At 37.0% G+C, this 16,872-nt stretch overlaps 2 protein-coding genes across 2 annotated transcripts; both read right to left on the bottom strand.

The window, feature by feature from the left end:
* Positions 1–8,521: 8,521 nt before the first annotated feature.
* Positions 8,522–13,177, bottom strand: LOC149823258 (uncharacterized). The gene is made up of 5 exons (XM_090019908.1): positions 13,172–13,177; positions 9,380–9,505; positions 9,103–9,234; positions 8,736–8,927; positions 8,522–8,596 (listed from the first exon to the last, which is right to left on the bottom strand). The coding sequence occupies exons 1-5, from the start codon at positions 13,175–13,177 to the stop codon at positions 8,522–8,524; spliced, it is 531 nt and encodes a 176-aa protein (XP_089876034.1).
* Positions 13,178–14,254: 1,077 nt separating this feature from the next.
* Positions 14,255–15,453, bottom strand: LOC149823257 (uncharacterized). Its single transcript, XM_090019907.1, has 2 exons — positions 15,232–15,453; positions 14,255–14,409 (listed from the first exon to the last, which is right to left on the bottom strand). Exons 1-2 carry the CDS (start codon positions 15,451–15,453, stop codon positions 14,323–14,325), a joined length of 309 nt encoding a protein of 102 aa, XP_089876033.1. The 3' UTR covers positions 14,255–14,322.
* Positions 15,454–16,872: the final 1,419 nt, after the last annotated feature.

Genomic DNA, 16,872 nt, shown 5'->3' with positions numbered 1-16,872 from the left:
TAGATCATGTTAGATCTTAATTTGAATCGAAGATGCATGCATGGGGATCCTAATTAAAGTACAGAGACCAATGAAATCCGATAAAGTATAGTTGAATCAAGATCTGAATTTTATATGACGATACTGTCTCTAGTAGAAGATGACTAAAAACAAGCGTTTTACAGGTTTTGAGATGCAGGTGTACCTATTAATATACTGCTGCGTGGGGGTTTGTTTTGGGCTTGGGTGATTGTCATAGTGGGGTTGAGGATTTCAGGGTATTTTAAGTTGTCTGTGTGTTTTCTCATCTTTCATCTGGTTTATTTCATCAAGAAAATTCTTGGTCAATAACCATACTATTAGTTTTTTGTCTGCTGATATTCCAGTAAGCTTTAAAATTTGGGGTTGGAGCAGTTCTCTTAGGACTAGAGTTTTCATTTGAATTGAAGAAGCACACCACTTGTGATAAATATCAATAGGGATTAGGGAGGGGTATTTCTGCAGGCAGAGTTGGCTTGCTGCAGACACCTGAATGAGATACAATTATTCTTCCATAAGGGATAAACTGCTACGGGATTGGGGCCTGATTTTTCATTTTTCATGTTTGGGTATGCAATCTTGTATTTTCTGCAGTTTAGTTTGACTTCTTGTGAAACATAGGAATTCTCTTGTTTCAGAAGATGGATGTCCATATGAAATTTGCTTGTCCATTCAAAAACTATCTTATCTGGTAAGTTGCACTTTAAACCAACAGTTGTATATTCTTTTGTAAGTATACTTTTCTATGAAGCTTGTGCACACGTCGGTACTGTTTAAAAAAGATCCATTTCAGAAAGTCCACTCTTTATTGTGGCTTACATTGTTTGTTCTTGTTATTGGAAGTTGTGTCCTCACCATGTTTTCTCTTATTGGATGATTTTAGCAAATTAATTGAGAAAATGAGGGTCGCTTTTTCATGCACCATTCTCTCACATTTGTTTTGGCTCATGGGAGTTAAGCAAATGTGCCTCAAGTGTGTATAGCCTACGCTTGTAGTTCTTGAACAAAACCTTCTTTAAAGGCCAGAATCTAAGCCTCTTGATGCTCATGGGAGTTGTGCAATATTAAGTTTGAATGGAAAATCTAATCCTTTCAATGTCATGAGGATAGGGGTATAGTTGGACCGTCAATGCATTTTTTGGTTAAAACAGTTGCAGTATTTACCATGTTTTACAAGTTTTACTGGTGAGAAAGATTTTACCATCTCATGCATATGAGTTGGAGTGACTTTTTGAGATTACGTGTTAGAGATTAAATTAGATACCTATTGATTTTATCCAAAGTACAACACTTAAAATGTGCAACCATGTTCCTTTTCTCAAACTCCTCATCCTTTCTCATTTTGTCTAAGTTTTTTTTTTAAACTTCTATATTAATTGTTATGTGTATACTTTGTAAGCTAATGGTTGAAAGAAGTAAGTCACCATGGATGATAGAAGTTGGATTCAAAAGAATAGGTATTTAGTCAAACAAATAAGATTTCTTTGTTTTGCAATAAAAAAATATATTAAATGTTCATGCATGCAAATAATTTGGATTATGTTTTGCATTTGATAGGAGTGGAACTGATTATTTGAATGGTTATTAGCTTTATCAACTTTACTCGAGTGAACAATGCAGTTAATGAGGAAAAGATAAGGTGCTTATGCATGATATGCAACAATTGCTTATTGTAATCAGTTGAAACTATTGTTGATCACATGGTATGTTTTAGTTTTGTTCTAAGCTACACTGTGTCATTTTCATGGTGAATCGGCGATCCCATATGCAACAGAGCATGTTGATGCATGTAAAGATAACATAGATACTATGGATGAATTGATACATGATGTATTTCGAATACATGATTCTTATGGTGATGAAATATATGAGCTTATTAAAAGTCAGATCTCATAAGATAATGCATACTTCAAATTATAGAGTGATGCTGAACAAGAACAGTGATGTTGAACAAGAACTATATCCCGAATATGTTAAATTTACAAAGTTGGCATTCATTGTTAAAATATTTTAATGACTGAAGTAATAAATCGTTTGATATGTTGCTCGACTTATTGAAGCATTCCTTGAAGGTGTACAATTGCTAAAGTCATATCATGACACGAAGATGACAATTGAAAATTTTGGTTTCGGTTATGAAAAAATTGATATATATCCTCACAATTGCATGTTATATTAGGAAGAAACAACTAAAAAATAAGCATGTGAGGTTTGTAAGGCATCAAGATGGAGAGAAGTTGAAGGTCAATCAAATTTTATGTCATCTTCATCTTGTAAGAAACTCAAGAAAAATTTATATAAAACTTTACATTACTTTCCCTTGATACCAAGATTGAAGTTGTTGTTTATGTTATCTAACATTGTTGCTCAAATGAGATGGCACCATGAAGGTCGCATCAAAGATGGTGTTCTAAAGCATCCTGCAGATTCATTAGCTTAGAAATCTTTTTATACATTACATTCATCTTTTGCTTTAGATTGTCACAATGTGAGACTCGGGTTAGCCAGAGATGGTTTTAATCATTTTCAAACTTTGAGTGCAACATATAACATATGTCCAGTTGTTATAGTTGCATATAATTTGCCATCGTGGATGTGCATGAAGCATCCATATACCATGTTTTCACTGCTTATATTTAGACCAAGCTTTCCTGGAGTATATAAAATAGATATTTATCTTCAGTCGCTTATTGAAAAACTAAAAACATTATAGAATGATGGTATAGAAACCTACAATACATAAAGGCAAGATTATTTTTAACTGCAGGTAACTTTATTGTAGACTATAAATGATTTTTCTGAATATGCATACTATTAGTATGGAGCATCAAAGAAAAATTAGCATGTCTTGTATGCTATAAACACACATTCTTGCAGGCTATCACATAGCAAAAAAATTGTTATATGGGACATCATGAGGACCCTCTTATTATTTAGCTATAGCACAGAAATTGGATGAGAGGTCATGCCCAGAGTTATCGGAAGCTTCTTAGGTATGTGGGAAGCGCGCTTCCCAAAAATGTGCTTAGAAAACGCGATACTCCTTGCTTCCAAAACTTTATGGGAATCTCGATTCTCCCAGGCTTCTTCTATGCTTCTCATACACATGGTATATGTTTCTTATATGCTTTTCTCATATTTTTTCATATTTTTCATGTATTTTCTCTCACGCTTTAACTCACTTCCCATGTACTTTCTCTATATTGGTAACCATCATTATTAGAATTTAACAAAAATTTAACTCTTTTATTGAATAATCATGAAATATAAGAATAATCAATTTTATTTTAGGTTTTATTTGCTTCTTGTTTAATTCCTATTCAGTTACCATAATACTTCCTTTTTTATTTATATTTCGCTTCCCGCTTCCTATAAATTTCAAAATGTCATGCTTCTTGCTTTACCTTTTCATATCATTTCGGGCTTTCGCTTCCTAGTTTGGCAACTTTGGTCATGCCAACATGAAGATGATGAGAGAGAGAGATACCAGCTGTTGTCGGTTGCAGCTATGCAGAGTTGAGTTAACTCTAGAGAAGAAATTTGAGGGTTCCTCGATATCACAGGTGAGAACAAGAATTAAAGTCTCCACCTAGGGAGGTGGGAACTTTAAATGTTGAATTTAAATGAATTAGAATTCTTTTTCCCAAAACTGAAACTAGATACAAACACAAGAATCTGAAGTGGCAATAAACGTGAATTCTCTTGACTAAAAATTCATCTGAATCCAAACACATCCTAAATAAAAACAAAACTCAATCAAAAAATCAGATTAAACTTTTCTTTTGGCATCACAAGTTAGGGAGACATTTCAAAGAAATGGACCATCACCATCAGGCAAACTCCCTTAATTGTGGCCTTTTAGCATGAAGGTATTGGAGCAGGGATTTCGTAATCAGGAACAACCCTTTGGGAGGGATTTTGGCCTTCAACTTATAAGAAAGGGATCCAGAAATCCTTCCATTGCAATAATAATAATAATAATTTATTATCATTATTATTATTATCAGACCCTCTCATTTCTTAGATGTTCAAATATCCCCAACCTTTCTTCCCAAACAGTAATGGACCAACTAAAAACATGCCTATGGTCACAGCAAACATTATCAATATATCAAGCCCACACTTATGGAAGTGGAACTATTTACCACCAAACATATTTTAAACAAGAGACTTGAGCACCAAGAACTTTTTAACAAAAAAACAAACAAACTACAAATAACGTGATCTTGTATTAGTTTTATGATAAGCATCCATTCCATACTTTTTTTTAAAGAGCATCCCAAACCTAAGAGGTCATTAGTCGATCGGGCACAATACAAAAGTTACTGTTTTTCCTTTGTTTGACAAGCCTACATGGTCTGAATACACGGGCGTTAGGGATGGCAGTGGACCAAGGGAAAAACGGGGCCTGGCCCCGCCTCGGTTGGACCAGGGATGGAGGACATGAGGCGGGGATGAAGGACATGAGGCAGGATGAAGGTTAAAATCAAAACCTGTGTGGGATGGAGGCGGGGATGAACTGATGCTTTCTCTCACTTTGCCCCATCCCCATCTTTATCCTCACCTTGCCCCGTCCTCAATCCTTCTTTAGTGATGGCAGTGGATCGAAGAGAAACGGGCCCTATTTTGCATCGCCCTGTTTGAACTGGGGTGAAAGGTAAAATCATAACCCGTTGGAGGGAAGAATGAAGGTCTGGATTTTGAGACAGGATGAGGGTGGAGACCTTGTCCCAAGCCCTGGTCCACTGCCATCGCTAATGAGCTCCACTGATCTGGGACAACTTGTAAATGTCACCGACAGAAAAACATTTCCATTAATAGCAGCAATAGTGAACATGACCCTCAGGTCAGAGAGAGACCCACCAAAAGGGAGATCAATAGGGATCTATTACATCTGAACAAAGTCAATGACCAGTCCATAGAGCGAAAACCAAAAGCCCCCACCCCAGGCATCTCTCTCTCTCTCATGCTAGATCGGTCGAGCTGACTCTACTATTGAAATATTGGCGTCTAAAGGATGAGATTCACTGAAAGCAGCGGTCAAGAGTGACTTGGCTTAAAGTAGGTAACAGGAACACAATGTTCTTTCATTCTTTCGCCTCTCATAGGCATAGAAGACACATGATTCATTCTATGTCTATTGATGGTGTCTCCTACTCGGGCAATCAGGTACTCCAAGCTATCACCAACTATTTCTATAACCTATATTCCTGCAGCCAAGCTTTAGGTGGCTCTATGGAAACTGCATTATTTTTGTCAATGGATCAACCACTATCCAAGTCAATACAGGTGTCGTTGACCAAAGACGAAATCTTCTCAGTTATGCGGGATTCGTCTGGGTGGAAAGCTCTAGGATTTGATGGGTTTCCAGTGGATTTCTTTCGCATATTCTGGCAATACGTCAAGAGTGACATTCTTAGTGTCTTCGTTGAGTTTCATCGCAATGGACGATTGTCGGTTCATTCCCACCTAGCCATTGTGTCTCTTATTCCTAGGGAGGAAACCACATCGGATATTTCGTGGTTTCACCCTATTTCAGTGTTAGGGGGTTTATACCGCATTATTGCCAAGGTATTGGCAAATAGGATGTGGTCAATCGTTCATAGAATTTTTTAGGAGGCTCAGTTCGCCTTCATCCTTAATAGAAGACTTCAACATTCTTTCATTTTGGCCACAGAAGTGTTGCACTCTCTCAAGATCAGCGGAGGACCTTTTTTCACTCTTAAGCTTGATTTTCATAAAGCCTACGACTCTGTTCATTGGTCATTCTTTTTCAACATGTTGGTGAATTTAGGCTTCGGTAGACGTTTCTCTAGCTAAGTGCATGAGCTGGTAACCAATGCCCAGTCACAAATTCAGATCAATGGGGATAGGGGCAAGCAGTTCAAACTTGGGTGGGGTCTTCGGCAAGGATGTCCCCTGTCTCCTTTACTCTTCAACGTTGTCTTTGAAAGTCTTGTGGTTTTGGTTAAGAGGGCAGTAGAGTGTGGTCTTCTTGAGCCACTCGGTATACAAGAGTGCCCGAGTCATATCCTGACCTACGCCGATGACATAATTATCTTCGGAAGGGCTTCAGTCCAACAAATGTTAAGATTCAAGTTGGTCCTTTTTTTCCTATCAATGTCAGGTTTATCTATGAACTACGATAAGTGTTGTCTGTTCATGGTAAATGCCCTTCCGTCGATGTTGGCTATGGGCCAATGAATATTCTGTTGCACGTTATCGAAAAACTCTTTTTCTTATCTGGGTCTGCCTCTTCAGATCAGTCATGTCACAACAGTAGCTTGGACTACAACTCTTCAAAGGGTTCTGAATAAAATATCAGCATGGCAAGCCTCCTACCTTTTATACGCTGGTAGACTAACTCTTATCAAGCATGTTCTAAATGTTATGCCAGAATTTGTTATGTCTATGTTCCTGATGCCCATGGGGGTTAGTAAGAAGCTCTCTCAAATAATGACGAACTTCCTGTGGTCTGGGCGAGGTTCCAACAACAAGCGCCACCTGATTGGGTGGGACACCCTTAGGCTTCCCCTATATAGGGGGGTTGGGAACCAAGGATCCCAGATTGAGGAGTATGATATTCGTCGTGAAGCAGAGCTGGCTTGCGCACCAACTTGGGTCCCCGTGTGAAAGCATTCTTTTAGCTAAATATGAGGGGGGGGGGTGGAATCATTGGTTGGGGTCACACGCGTGAGTCAGCAAACAATGTCAAAACTTCTACGATCATGGATCCAAGCTTGGTTTGCGGTTCTTTCAAATAATGGCAATGTTGACTCGTAGTCCCAATTCTTTGAACGTGCCTTTGCTCTGAACGGATCTTTCCGCTCAAAAGAATGTTACCTCGCTCTCCTTCATTCAAGGGTGGACCGGTTCCCGACAAGCATTATCTGGGGCAAGGGACCGACTCCTCGATCATGCTTCCTGGCATGGCTCATCTTACACGATCAGGTGCAGACTGACAACTTCCTCAAATCCATCAGATTTCATCTTCCGAGTAAATGTATGTTGTGCGAGGCGGCCGAAGAATATGTGTTTCACCTTTTTGGGGAGTGCCCTGTTTTTCAAAACATCTTCAAGGTCACCTGGAATAAGTCGGTGGTCAGTGTGTGTCAGAAATAGTTCGCCATCGACTTGTTGTGGGGTCCTCAGCCAGTTCGCCATTGTAATAAATGGTGGATTATTTGGCGAACTTGGCTTCTCTCGTTCTGGTGGGCCGTTTGGATGACCGCAACAATGTCATTTTTCAGCATATTTCGGTTGTTTTCAATAAACTAGTGAATCTTATTTTGGCAGACGTGTACGTCATTCTGCGCATCAGCCTTCCTGGTCTTCAACACAATCTTCCTCCATGGCCCCCTCCGGATCCAGGGTGATGCTCGTCGATTACCTGTATTTTGTATTTTGTATTTTGTATTTTATATCTTGTTTTTTTTTTTCTGGGCTTCTTGGCATGTCTTGGGCCTTTTTGTCTTTTTGGCAGGTTCAATGTTGGTTGAACCTGTCTCGTAATGTTGATGGTTATAGTTCGTCTCTCTCTCTCTCAATGTCAAAACCACGCGATTCTACGTATGCATCTTAGAGACCTCTCATTCTCTCTGAACAACGTTCACTCATCGGTGGTTTCTTCTAATCCAGCGGATCCTGGCTGAGCTTGGCTTTGTTCTCTGTTGTTATCTGTCTGTAGTTTCTTTTTCTTTAGCTTTTTATTTTTCTATGTTTTTGTTTTGTTTTCTATATTGTCTGGTTCATGGGTTCAACATTTTGTTGATCTTCATGAGTGGTAATTTTCATCTTCTTTCGGCTCTCTCAATGTCAAAAATAATTTACAGCAATGAAAAAAGTTACCATATTTATACAGAGAAAGAGGGCGAAGTGAATGTGGCAGGGTGATGCGAGTGGACAGTTGCAGGCAATTGTTCTGTATTGTAGTTTGGAGTCTTGCCTGACACCTCATTCCTCCACCAGAACAGGAAATATCAACCAGCTGATATACAGAATGTTTTGAAGTTCAGAAATCAAATTCTCCACTTGCCTACACGAAGTTGAATTGAACAAGATAAAGCCTCTGGACAGAATAATGATGCTCAGAACAACCAAGCAGCAAAATAGATTTACAAAATAAACAAAGCATCCAGATTTGTTGCGACTCGATTCAGCCTACAATACTGAGATCCATGTTTTTGACTTATAGGGGAAACTTACTGCTCGCCATTTGATGCAGTTTTTACAGTTATATGTGGAACAGCATAAACCAACTAGCTTTATTATACAGTCTCTGATTTTCGAAAAGTTAGGAAACTAACCTTGCTGAAAAGGATGTCTTTGTTATTGAGATGCATTATACTACCCTTGAGCATGCATTTCCATCTGTTTTTGGTTCGTGTCACCTACATATGTAACGCAAACCACCTTTAGGGCCAAAACACCAAGTTACGCAGGTGATGCAGAAAAGGGAAAAGAGGAGCATTTATCAAATTCGAGGATGCAAAAACTGAACTTGTCATCCAGAAGACTTGATCAAAGCAACAAGATCAAGTCCAAGCAGAGGGTAACATTCCTCAGCATTTGTTACCAACTGCATCAAATTCATGGCCACTATCAAGCACAAATAAGGCAACAATCCTCACAACTTGCTACCAATTAAATCAAATTCAGGACCACACAAAGTCCAAGTCCAGTCATCCACTTTTGCAATTTGGCATTTTCAAAAATACCTTTTCAAACTGGGAGAGAACTAAATGATGCATGCCATGATTCTCCTCTCCCTGCTCAAATTCATCATTGTCGTCATCATCATCTTCATTTAAAGGTGGTTCATCATTATCATCAACATCACCAACTTCAGTTCCACTTGGGCCAGGTACAGGGATGCTGTGGATGGCATGAAGAAACACTGCAGGGTGAGCCTGCAAAAGAACTGGCCATATATTCAAGGATACACATTTTTTGTTTAAATTTACCACGGTCTGCTGTATTGTAGTCTTCAATGACAAACCCCTTCACCAAAATGCAAGTGGAACAGCTTAACAAGGTGCAAGAATGACCAATATCAACAAACAATATCTTTAGAATGGTGCTTACATCTTGGTAATCATCATGAAATCCATCTTGCTGCGGAATAGTGACACTGCTACTTCCATTTTGAATTAGTGCCATCCCTTTTTTTGCAATTCCTTTATGCATATCAGCCAATGAAGCTGCACCTTCACTAGCCTGAAAAGTCAAGTGTCTTAAGAAATAATCATGCTTTACAATGGAAATCAAGTATCAAAAAAACAAAGCAGTAATCAGAAGAGCTACAGCTGCCACATGGATACACCACCTTTTTATGAAACAACTAAAGGGAACGTGGGCGCACATTCAAAAGAAAGGAATCATAGCCAACATCGTCAGCTCCATCTTGTTGAGGAATGTGCCCAGCAGGATGAATCTGTGGAGCATAATTTTCTCGTTTTCGCTTACCACCATTCATCACGAAGAAGTCCTTCACATAAGAACACATAAAATCAAGGCTTTATGACCATCATTGGTATGTCCTTTAGAACAAAGAAAGGAATTTATTGCTAAACTACCCAACATGCCAGGAAACACCAGCTTTTCTTGACATAATTGTGTACCATAGAATAATTAACCACAAGTTACGAACTTCAATAGGAAATTGGTTTTCTAGGCGAAAAGAAAAAATCATACTTTCTAGTGTTGTTCACCTTCACTGACTAGTGTGGCCTTTTAGTTGGTTAGACACCACAATTTCTACCTGTCAAAATCGCTAAGAGCCACCTAGACTGCCAGGCTAATTGACTAACTTGCCTGGGCATGCCTAGCCTTTGTTGGAAATTGGAATTATAATTAAAAATTAAAATAAAAACTAAAAAGACTAAAAACCAATGCACTGGTCAATTATGCCCTCACATGGCTGCCCTTCATACAGTTTGTACTAACTAAAACGAGTGTTATCTAGTTTCTGTGCAGCACCCTTAGTTGTCATAGTCCTTAAGAGGAGCCTAGACGGTGATCCCCTAAAAAGGCTGAGGTGGTACTTAAAATAAAATAAAAATTAAAAATATAAAAAACATTATAAGAAACATGCATATAACATAAAATCAATCAATAATAAGCAATAGACAAATAATATGGCACCGTTAAACACCATAAAATAATTATTTTTCATAACCTTAACCAGCTCAAACAAACTAAGAATAAATTAACAAATGAATAAACAACCATACAACTAACAAGTTAAATGAACAATACACAAAAAAATAAAATCATGAATACAAAAAAATTAACAACAATAGACATAATACGAACAATAGACAAATAATGTCTTATTCTTTTTCTCAACAATAAACATAATACAAGCAATAGACAAATAATGTCTTCTTATTCTTATTCTTCTCAACAATAGACATAATACAATAAATAACATTTCTCTGTCTTCTTCTTCTCCTCTTCTTCAAAAAAGAAAACAAATGATATGTATTAAGAAAAAAATCTTCAAAAAAATTATTTCAAAAAAAAAAAAAACTAAGCTTTAAAAAAAACTTAGGCCGTGACACCGCCCAGACCTGATCGCCCAAGTGGTAGGACTGCACCTAGGTCGCTTAGGCCGCCTAGGGACCGCCTTTGACAACTAAGGCAGCACCTAGGTTGTCTAGGTCAACAAAGAGAGGCTAATTGCACCCTTTACTACACATATCACATCTCCCAATAAGCTCCCACAAGAATGACTTTAGCTCTTCTTGCAGCTTGTTTCACATAATTCAAGTACCATTTTACTTGGCAGATGTGTAACAAGTCAATCCCTCTTGACAAAGAGTACATTACGTTGTGCATTGTTGCATCATTATCTGGGCTGCAGAATACAGGGTCAAACCTGAAGGACTTTCTTGAGAAGATAGCTTGTGCTTCAAAATTTCTGTTATATGTTTTGTTCTATTACACTCATTCAATACCCTCCTCATGTGCCACAGGGCAAAAGCCACCAATCAATTCCATGTATATGGGCTAATAAGAGATGCTGATAGTATCATGGTACTCACATATATTACAAACAAAAACGGTTACGCATTTTATGCAATTTTAACAGTTAAATAATAATATCCATCCAATGGAGAAGACAGTCTTGAAGTGAACAGCATGCTCTAATCAGTTTCATCTACCAAAGCATGGATTACTGATGTTCTAAATAAAATAAATAACATGAGATGAAGCAAAATGTATAGCAAATCAAATTGCATGAAACCACCACCATCACAAGTTATCAACAGAATTATGGCCACTTCAGTGCTTTTTAATTAAGGAGAAATCTTATTGCAATATATAAGAAAAAATAGCACCACGAAGAATAGCAATAACCACCTTTGTCATGGTTGGATGGGAGATGCTCCTCTTGCCCGGCAACAAAATCTTATATGTAGATTCAACTTTAAAATAACTAAAATACCCTCAAAAGAGTGGTACTTTAAGAAATGCATGGACACTTTTTGGTTGAACTTAAACAAAATTGAAAAGTTAAACACCTTTTTCAAAAAGACAACTTTATAAGTTCATTAAAGTTATCTTTTTACCTTAAAAATTAACCTTATATGTTTTAAAATACCACTTTTTAAGGGTATTTTAGTTATTTTAATGTGGTTGAATTCATGTTAAACACTTTTAATGTTTGATTAACTCATATATATATATATATATATATATATATAATGAGTAGGCAGTAGTTGCCTATCTTTTTTGGTCTACCACTTGTCTACTGCAAGTAAACTTCAGGTTGTTTTCGCATATCGATTGTTATTTGGATCATGTTATCTTATAAAAAAAAACATGTTTTGATTAACTCATACGGTTATTTTAATGTTTGATGTTCATATATATATATGTGTGTGTGTGTGTGTGCGCGCGCGCTCATTGCCTCTTGGAAATGATATTTGGATCATGTTATTTTATAAAAAAAAAACATGCTTTGTAAGCCTTGAATATTTATAAAAAAACTAGATCATCAATTTTTAAACCTTATAACAATCTACCTATACGTAGAATTGGACAATCCAATAGTTGATTCCTGCAAATTCAAGCATGCAGAACACAATTATACAGTCAGAATTAAGGAAAACATGAGAAGAAACCCTTCATAACCCAATAAAAAAAAGTGGTAGAGAGAGAGAGAGAGAGAGAGAGAGAGAGAGAGAGAGAGAGAGAGACCCTTCATGTTCCATTGAAATCAGATGTACACAGTACACACAATTAATGTCACATGCTGAAAACCAAATTTATGCCTTGTGGTCGATGACCGCCACTGAAGCACCTTTTTGCGCACAATCAAACACACCTTGAGTGTCCCATTCAGTTCGGCCTACTGCCAACCTACTAGGCTTTTAAAAAGTTTTTTAATAGTTTTTTTTAAATGACCATACAGATACATTCTACATGCTTGATTTTGTAAGAATCGACACTTATTCTAACACACAAGTAGGTTTTTATAAGGTTTAAACATCAATGGTCTAAGATTTTCATAAGTATTCATGGCTTAAAAAATTATGTTTTTTAACAAAAAACATGATTTAAATATCTTTTCCTAATAAATCAACCATGCCAAACACATTAGCAAGGTCAGATTTGTGAAAAACAATCTGAAAACACTAGTTCACTTGCGGTAAGCTAAAAAAGTGGTATGCAGTTGTCACTTTTCTCCTCTCTCTCTCTCTCTCTCTCTCTCTCTCTCTATATATATATATATATATATATATATATATATATATATATATATATATATATATATATATATATATATATATATATATATATATATATATGAGCAAAAATATTTACAGTTAATGAAGGTAAGAAACTAGTGAGTTAGAAATCATACATGCAAGTTGTATCAATTGAATGTAAGCACATGTGTTCAGCATGGTTTGTTTACTACCGATCAATTCATAGACCATGCTTTTCCCATGTAAAAACATGATCTTTTGAGTTATGAAATTTTGATACATTGTAGGTTGTTGATTTTTGAACCCTTTTAAAAACCTAATTACTTGTTATAATCATGTGATTCAAAACAAGTTTTCTACTAAACAAATCATGTAAATCACATAAAAATTGGAAATTTTTTGAAGAAATGAGTGAATTTTACTCATTAATTTCTTACCTTCATTAGCCGCTAATATTTTCCCAATATTTATAGTATAGTTGTTTAGTTAACTCTGCCTGTGTATAACTGTTTAGTTATACACTGCCGGTCCCAAGCCCGGATAAAGGAGGAGGGTTGTTGTAGGCCAGTGACAACCAACATAAAAACTTAGTCATACCCTATGAATATGAACCAATATGAAAATTTCGTTGGGGTGTTCCCTACTGAGCGACGCGTTGTACTCTATAGGCTTGGAGGCAGTGATAAATGAGCAAGGGTTGCTAGGTCGTCGCCCGAAAGCGACGCGTCACACCGGTGCCGGGGTGTGGTGTCAAATAGGCAAGGGTTCCCTCACTTTGTTGGACGGGTGGGGGTAAAAAAGTTAGTCCAAGACAATAAAATTAGGTTAGCCACTTGGAACATAGGGTCTTTAACTGGTAAGTTGGTAGAGTTAGTAGATGTTATGTGTAGGAGAAAGATTGATATTTTATGTTTACAAGAGACTAAATGGGTAAGTGAGAAAGCAAAAGTGATAGAACCTTGGGGATATAAGATTTGGTATACAAGAATAAATAGGAATAGGAATATGCATGAAGTAGGGATCACTACAACAGAGCAGTAGATTAGCGACGACCACCTTTCGTCGCTAATCCGTCGCTAATCCGTCGCTAACCATGTTAGCGACGGATTAGCGACAACGCGGCGACAATATGCTTACGTCGCGAATATTTCGACGCTAACTGGCGACGGAATTATTCCGTCGCCAAGTCCGTCGCTAATTGCGACGGAATAACGAGCGCTATATTCCGTCGCCAATCCGCCGGTACTAAACGGCGACCACGGCGTGGCGACGGATTTAATTCCGTCGCTAAGCCGTCGCTAGATTAATATGAATAGCGACGGAATCATCCGTCGCTAATCCGTCGCAAAAACGAAAAAAAATCAAAAAAAATTTATTTAAAAATTAATTACGGAGAACTGTACAATTTATATTTCCTGTACAATTTATATTTCCTGTAAATAAAAAACAAACCACACAAAAAAATTCATATAACAAGTATCTATAATAATTAATCGTTCCACCTTAAAACTAAAAAGTTTAATTATTTACAATTCAACAATTACAATTAGGAAAAATAAAAAAAATAGAACTTCTTCAACACAGTCCTCTAATCATCGCCAAGATTTTGTGCGTCTTCTTGTTCATTGTCTTTATCTGTCCCTTCAGCTCCACTACCCTGATTATCGCTAGCAGCCTACACAAGAAAAGAACAGTCAGTATTGATAAACAAAATATAATGAAATAAATTACACACTATATGTGATTCTATCATGTGCTCATGTGTGATCTAAGGCAATAAAAAAACTCTATATGTGATTCTATCATGCTCATATGTGTGCTAAGGCAGTCAAAAAATTGAATATGTGATTATAGCATGTTCATATGTGTTCTAAGGCATATAAAAAAACTCTATATGTGATTCTACCATGCTCAGATGTGCTTTAAGGCAAGCAAAAAACTATATATGTGATTCGATCATGCTCGTATGTGTGCTAAGGCAGTAAAAAAATTGAATATGTGAATATAGCATGCTCATATGTGCTCTAAGGCAGGCAAAGCCAAAAATTTTATATGTGATTCTATCATAAATGATATATAACATGTTCATATGTGTTCTAAGGCAGTTAAAAAACTCTATATGTTATTATAGCATGTTCATATGTGTGCTAAGGCAGTCAAAAAACAGAATATGTGATTATAATATGCTCATATGTGTTCTTAGGCAGTAAAAAAACTGAATATGTGATTATAGCATGCTTATGTGTTCTAATGCAATAAAAAAAACTTTATATGTGATTCTATCATGCTCATATGTGCTCTAAGACAGACAAAAAGTTAAATATATATATATGTGATTCTATCATGCTCATATGTGTGCTAAGGCAGTAAAAAAATTGAATATGTGATTATAGCATGTTCATATGTGTTCTAAGGCATCTAGAAAAACTCTATATGTGATTCTACCATGCTCAGATGTGCTTTAAGATAGTCAAAAAAACTATATATGTGATTATACCTGAGAGGGACCTGGAATCGAAGATCCCCTATCCTGAACAGCGGCCTTGATCTCATTTCGGAGAAAGGGGGCGACGGTGTATTGGAAGTAGTTATTCAGTGATTCATTAATGATCTCGCGTACATCATCACCGGAAAGAATAGTCGGCTGCTTGGAGCTTATGTCGGCGCAAGAAGTTGGTGAGCCGTAACTGGAAGAACCAATAACTGGTGAAGTGTTCATATTACTCCCAAACCCGAACACGCGACCTTTTTTGGGTTCACCTGCTGCAGTCACCCATGCTGTAGGATCAAATGATGGATGCTGAGTAGCGTCTTCACCATATCGCTCTACCATTTGTTGCTCATATGCCTCCTACAAAATAATGTTTAAAGTATTCATTAATAATTAATGATAACATTATGATGACTTGCATATATATTGCAATGATTATTAATAGAATTAATACATACCGTTGTCGTTCTCACCTTCTCTGATACGAAGACTCCCGTGGTCTTCCGTTTATGTGTTTCTACAAACACATCCTTATATGGTACACTGCCTCCTTTTTCTGCTTCCTGCAAAGTTAAATGACAAAAGATTTAGTACACAAATTTGCAACTATACTTATAAAATTAATATTATATATTGATGAGTTACCATTTTCTTTAGGTGGCTCCCAAATGTCTTAGATCCACCTGTGTGTAGATGGGCTTCGGGCATCTTCGATCGATTTTGTGAAGCCTTCGCAGAGCGATTTTTAAATGCATCTCCCGCCCACATATCGCACATTTCATCCCAGTAATCTCTCCTGATAGTAATAGGACCATGGCCCTTCCACAGTAATGGATCATCTACTACGCCAGATGTTTTTTTTGCTGCAGTCTTCATAGTGTGCAGCATGTCTGCAAATCGATTGGCAGCCACCTTCTGCCACACCTTCCTTGCATCATTTTCTTCCACCGTAGTTGCAAAGCGATTCGAAGCCTACAAATATTTTCAGAAAGTTAGTAGACATTGCTTAAATAAATTAAATATGAAACACATTAACTATGAGGAACAACTGTATACCATGAATGAGGACCACAATCTGTCTAATACCTCCTTTGGGTACTCTTTCCATTGAGCAACTGGTCCTGGTAGATGTTGAAGAAGTGAATTCCTAATCTCCCGTACTACTTCTTGTGGCTCAAACCTCGTGCTGCACATGAATTGTTACACAGTAAATATCAATATAAAATATTTAAAAGATATGCAATAATTGAAAACAAAATACTTACGGTCGATTATCGATATACACTATTCGAATGAGTCTTCTTGTGCCAGCCTGTGAAGACCCTGTTTCCTGTGTTGGCTGTTGACTTGTGCGATCAACTGGTGTAGGTGGGTCGTATACAGGCGCAACATCATCTGTAAAAAAATACACACCAAGTTCTCAGAATGTGCATTTGAACTAATCAAGCATCTAATTAGTTATATGATATACCTATCACAGGAGCCCGTGAAGATGAAGGTTGAGCCTGGCTACTACTGGATGAGCGACCACTATAACCTCCACGAACCATATTCTAACAAATAACATATGTCATACAATACATTCAAATAATTCACATCAAGTATTACAATGCATTCAAGTCATTCACATCAAGCATTGCAATGCAT

This window comes from Nuphar pumila, chromosome 10 (genome assembly GCF_984573655.1).
Source record: "Nuphar pumila chromosome 10, dmNupPumi1.hap1.1, whole genome shotgun sequence".
Lineage (NCBI taxonomy): Eukaryota > Viridiplantae > Streptophyta > Magnoliopsida > Nymphaeales > Nymphaeaceae > Nuphar > Nuphar pumila.
Note: the sequence above shows the minus strand (reverse complement) of the source record. Positions and strands in the feature narration are given on the sequence as shown.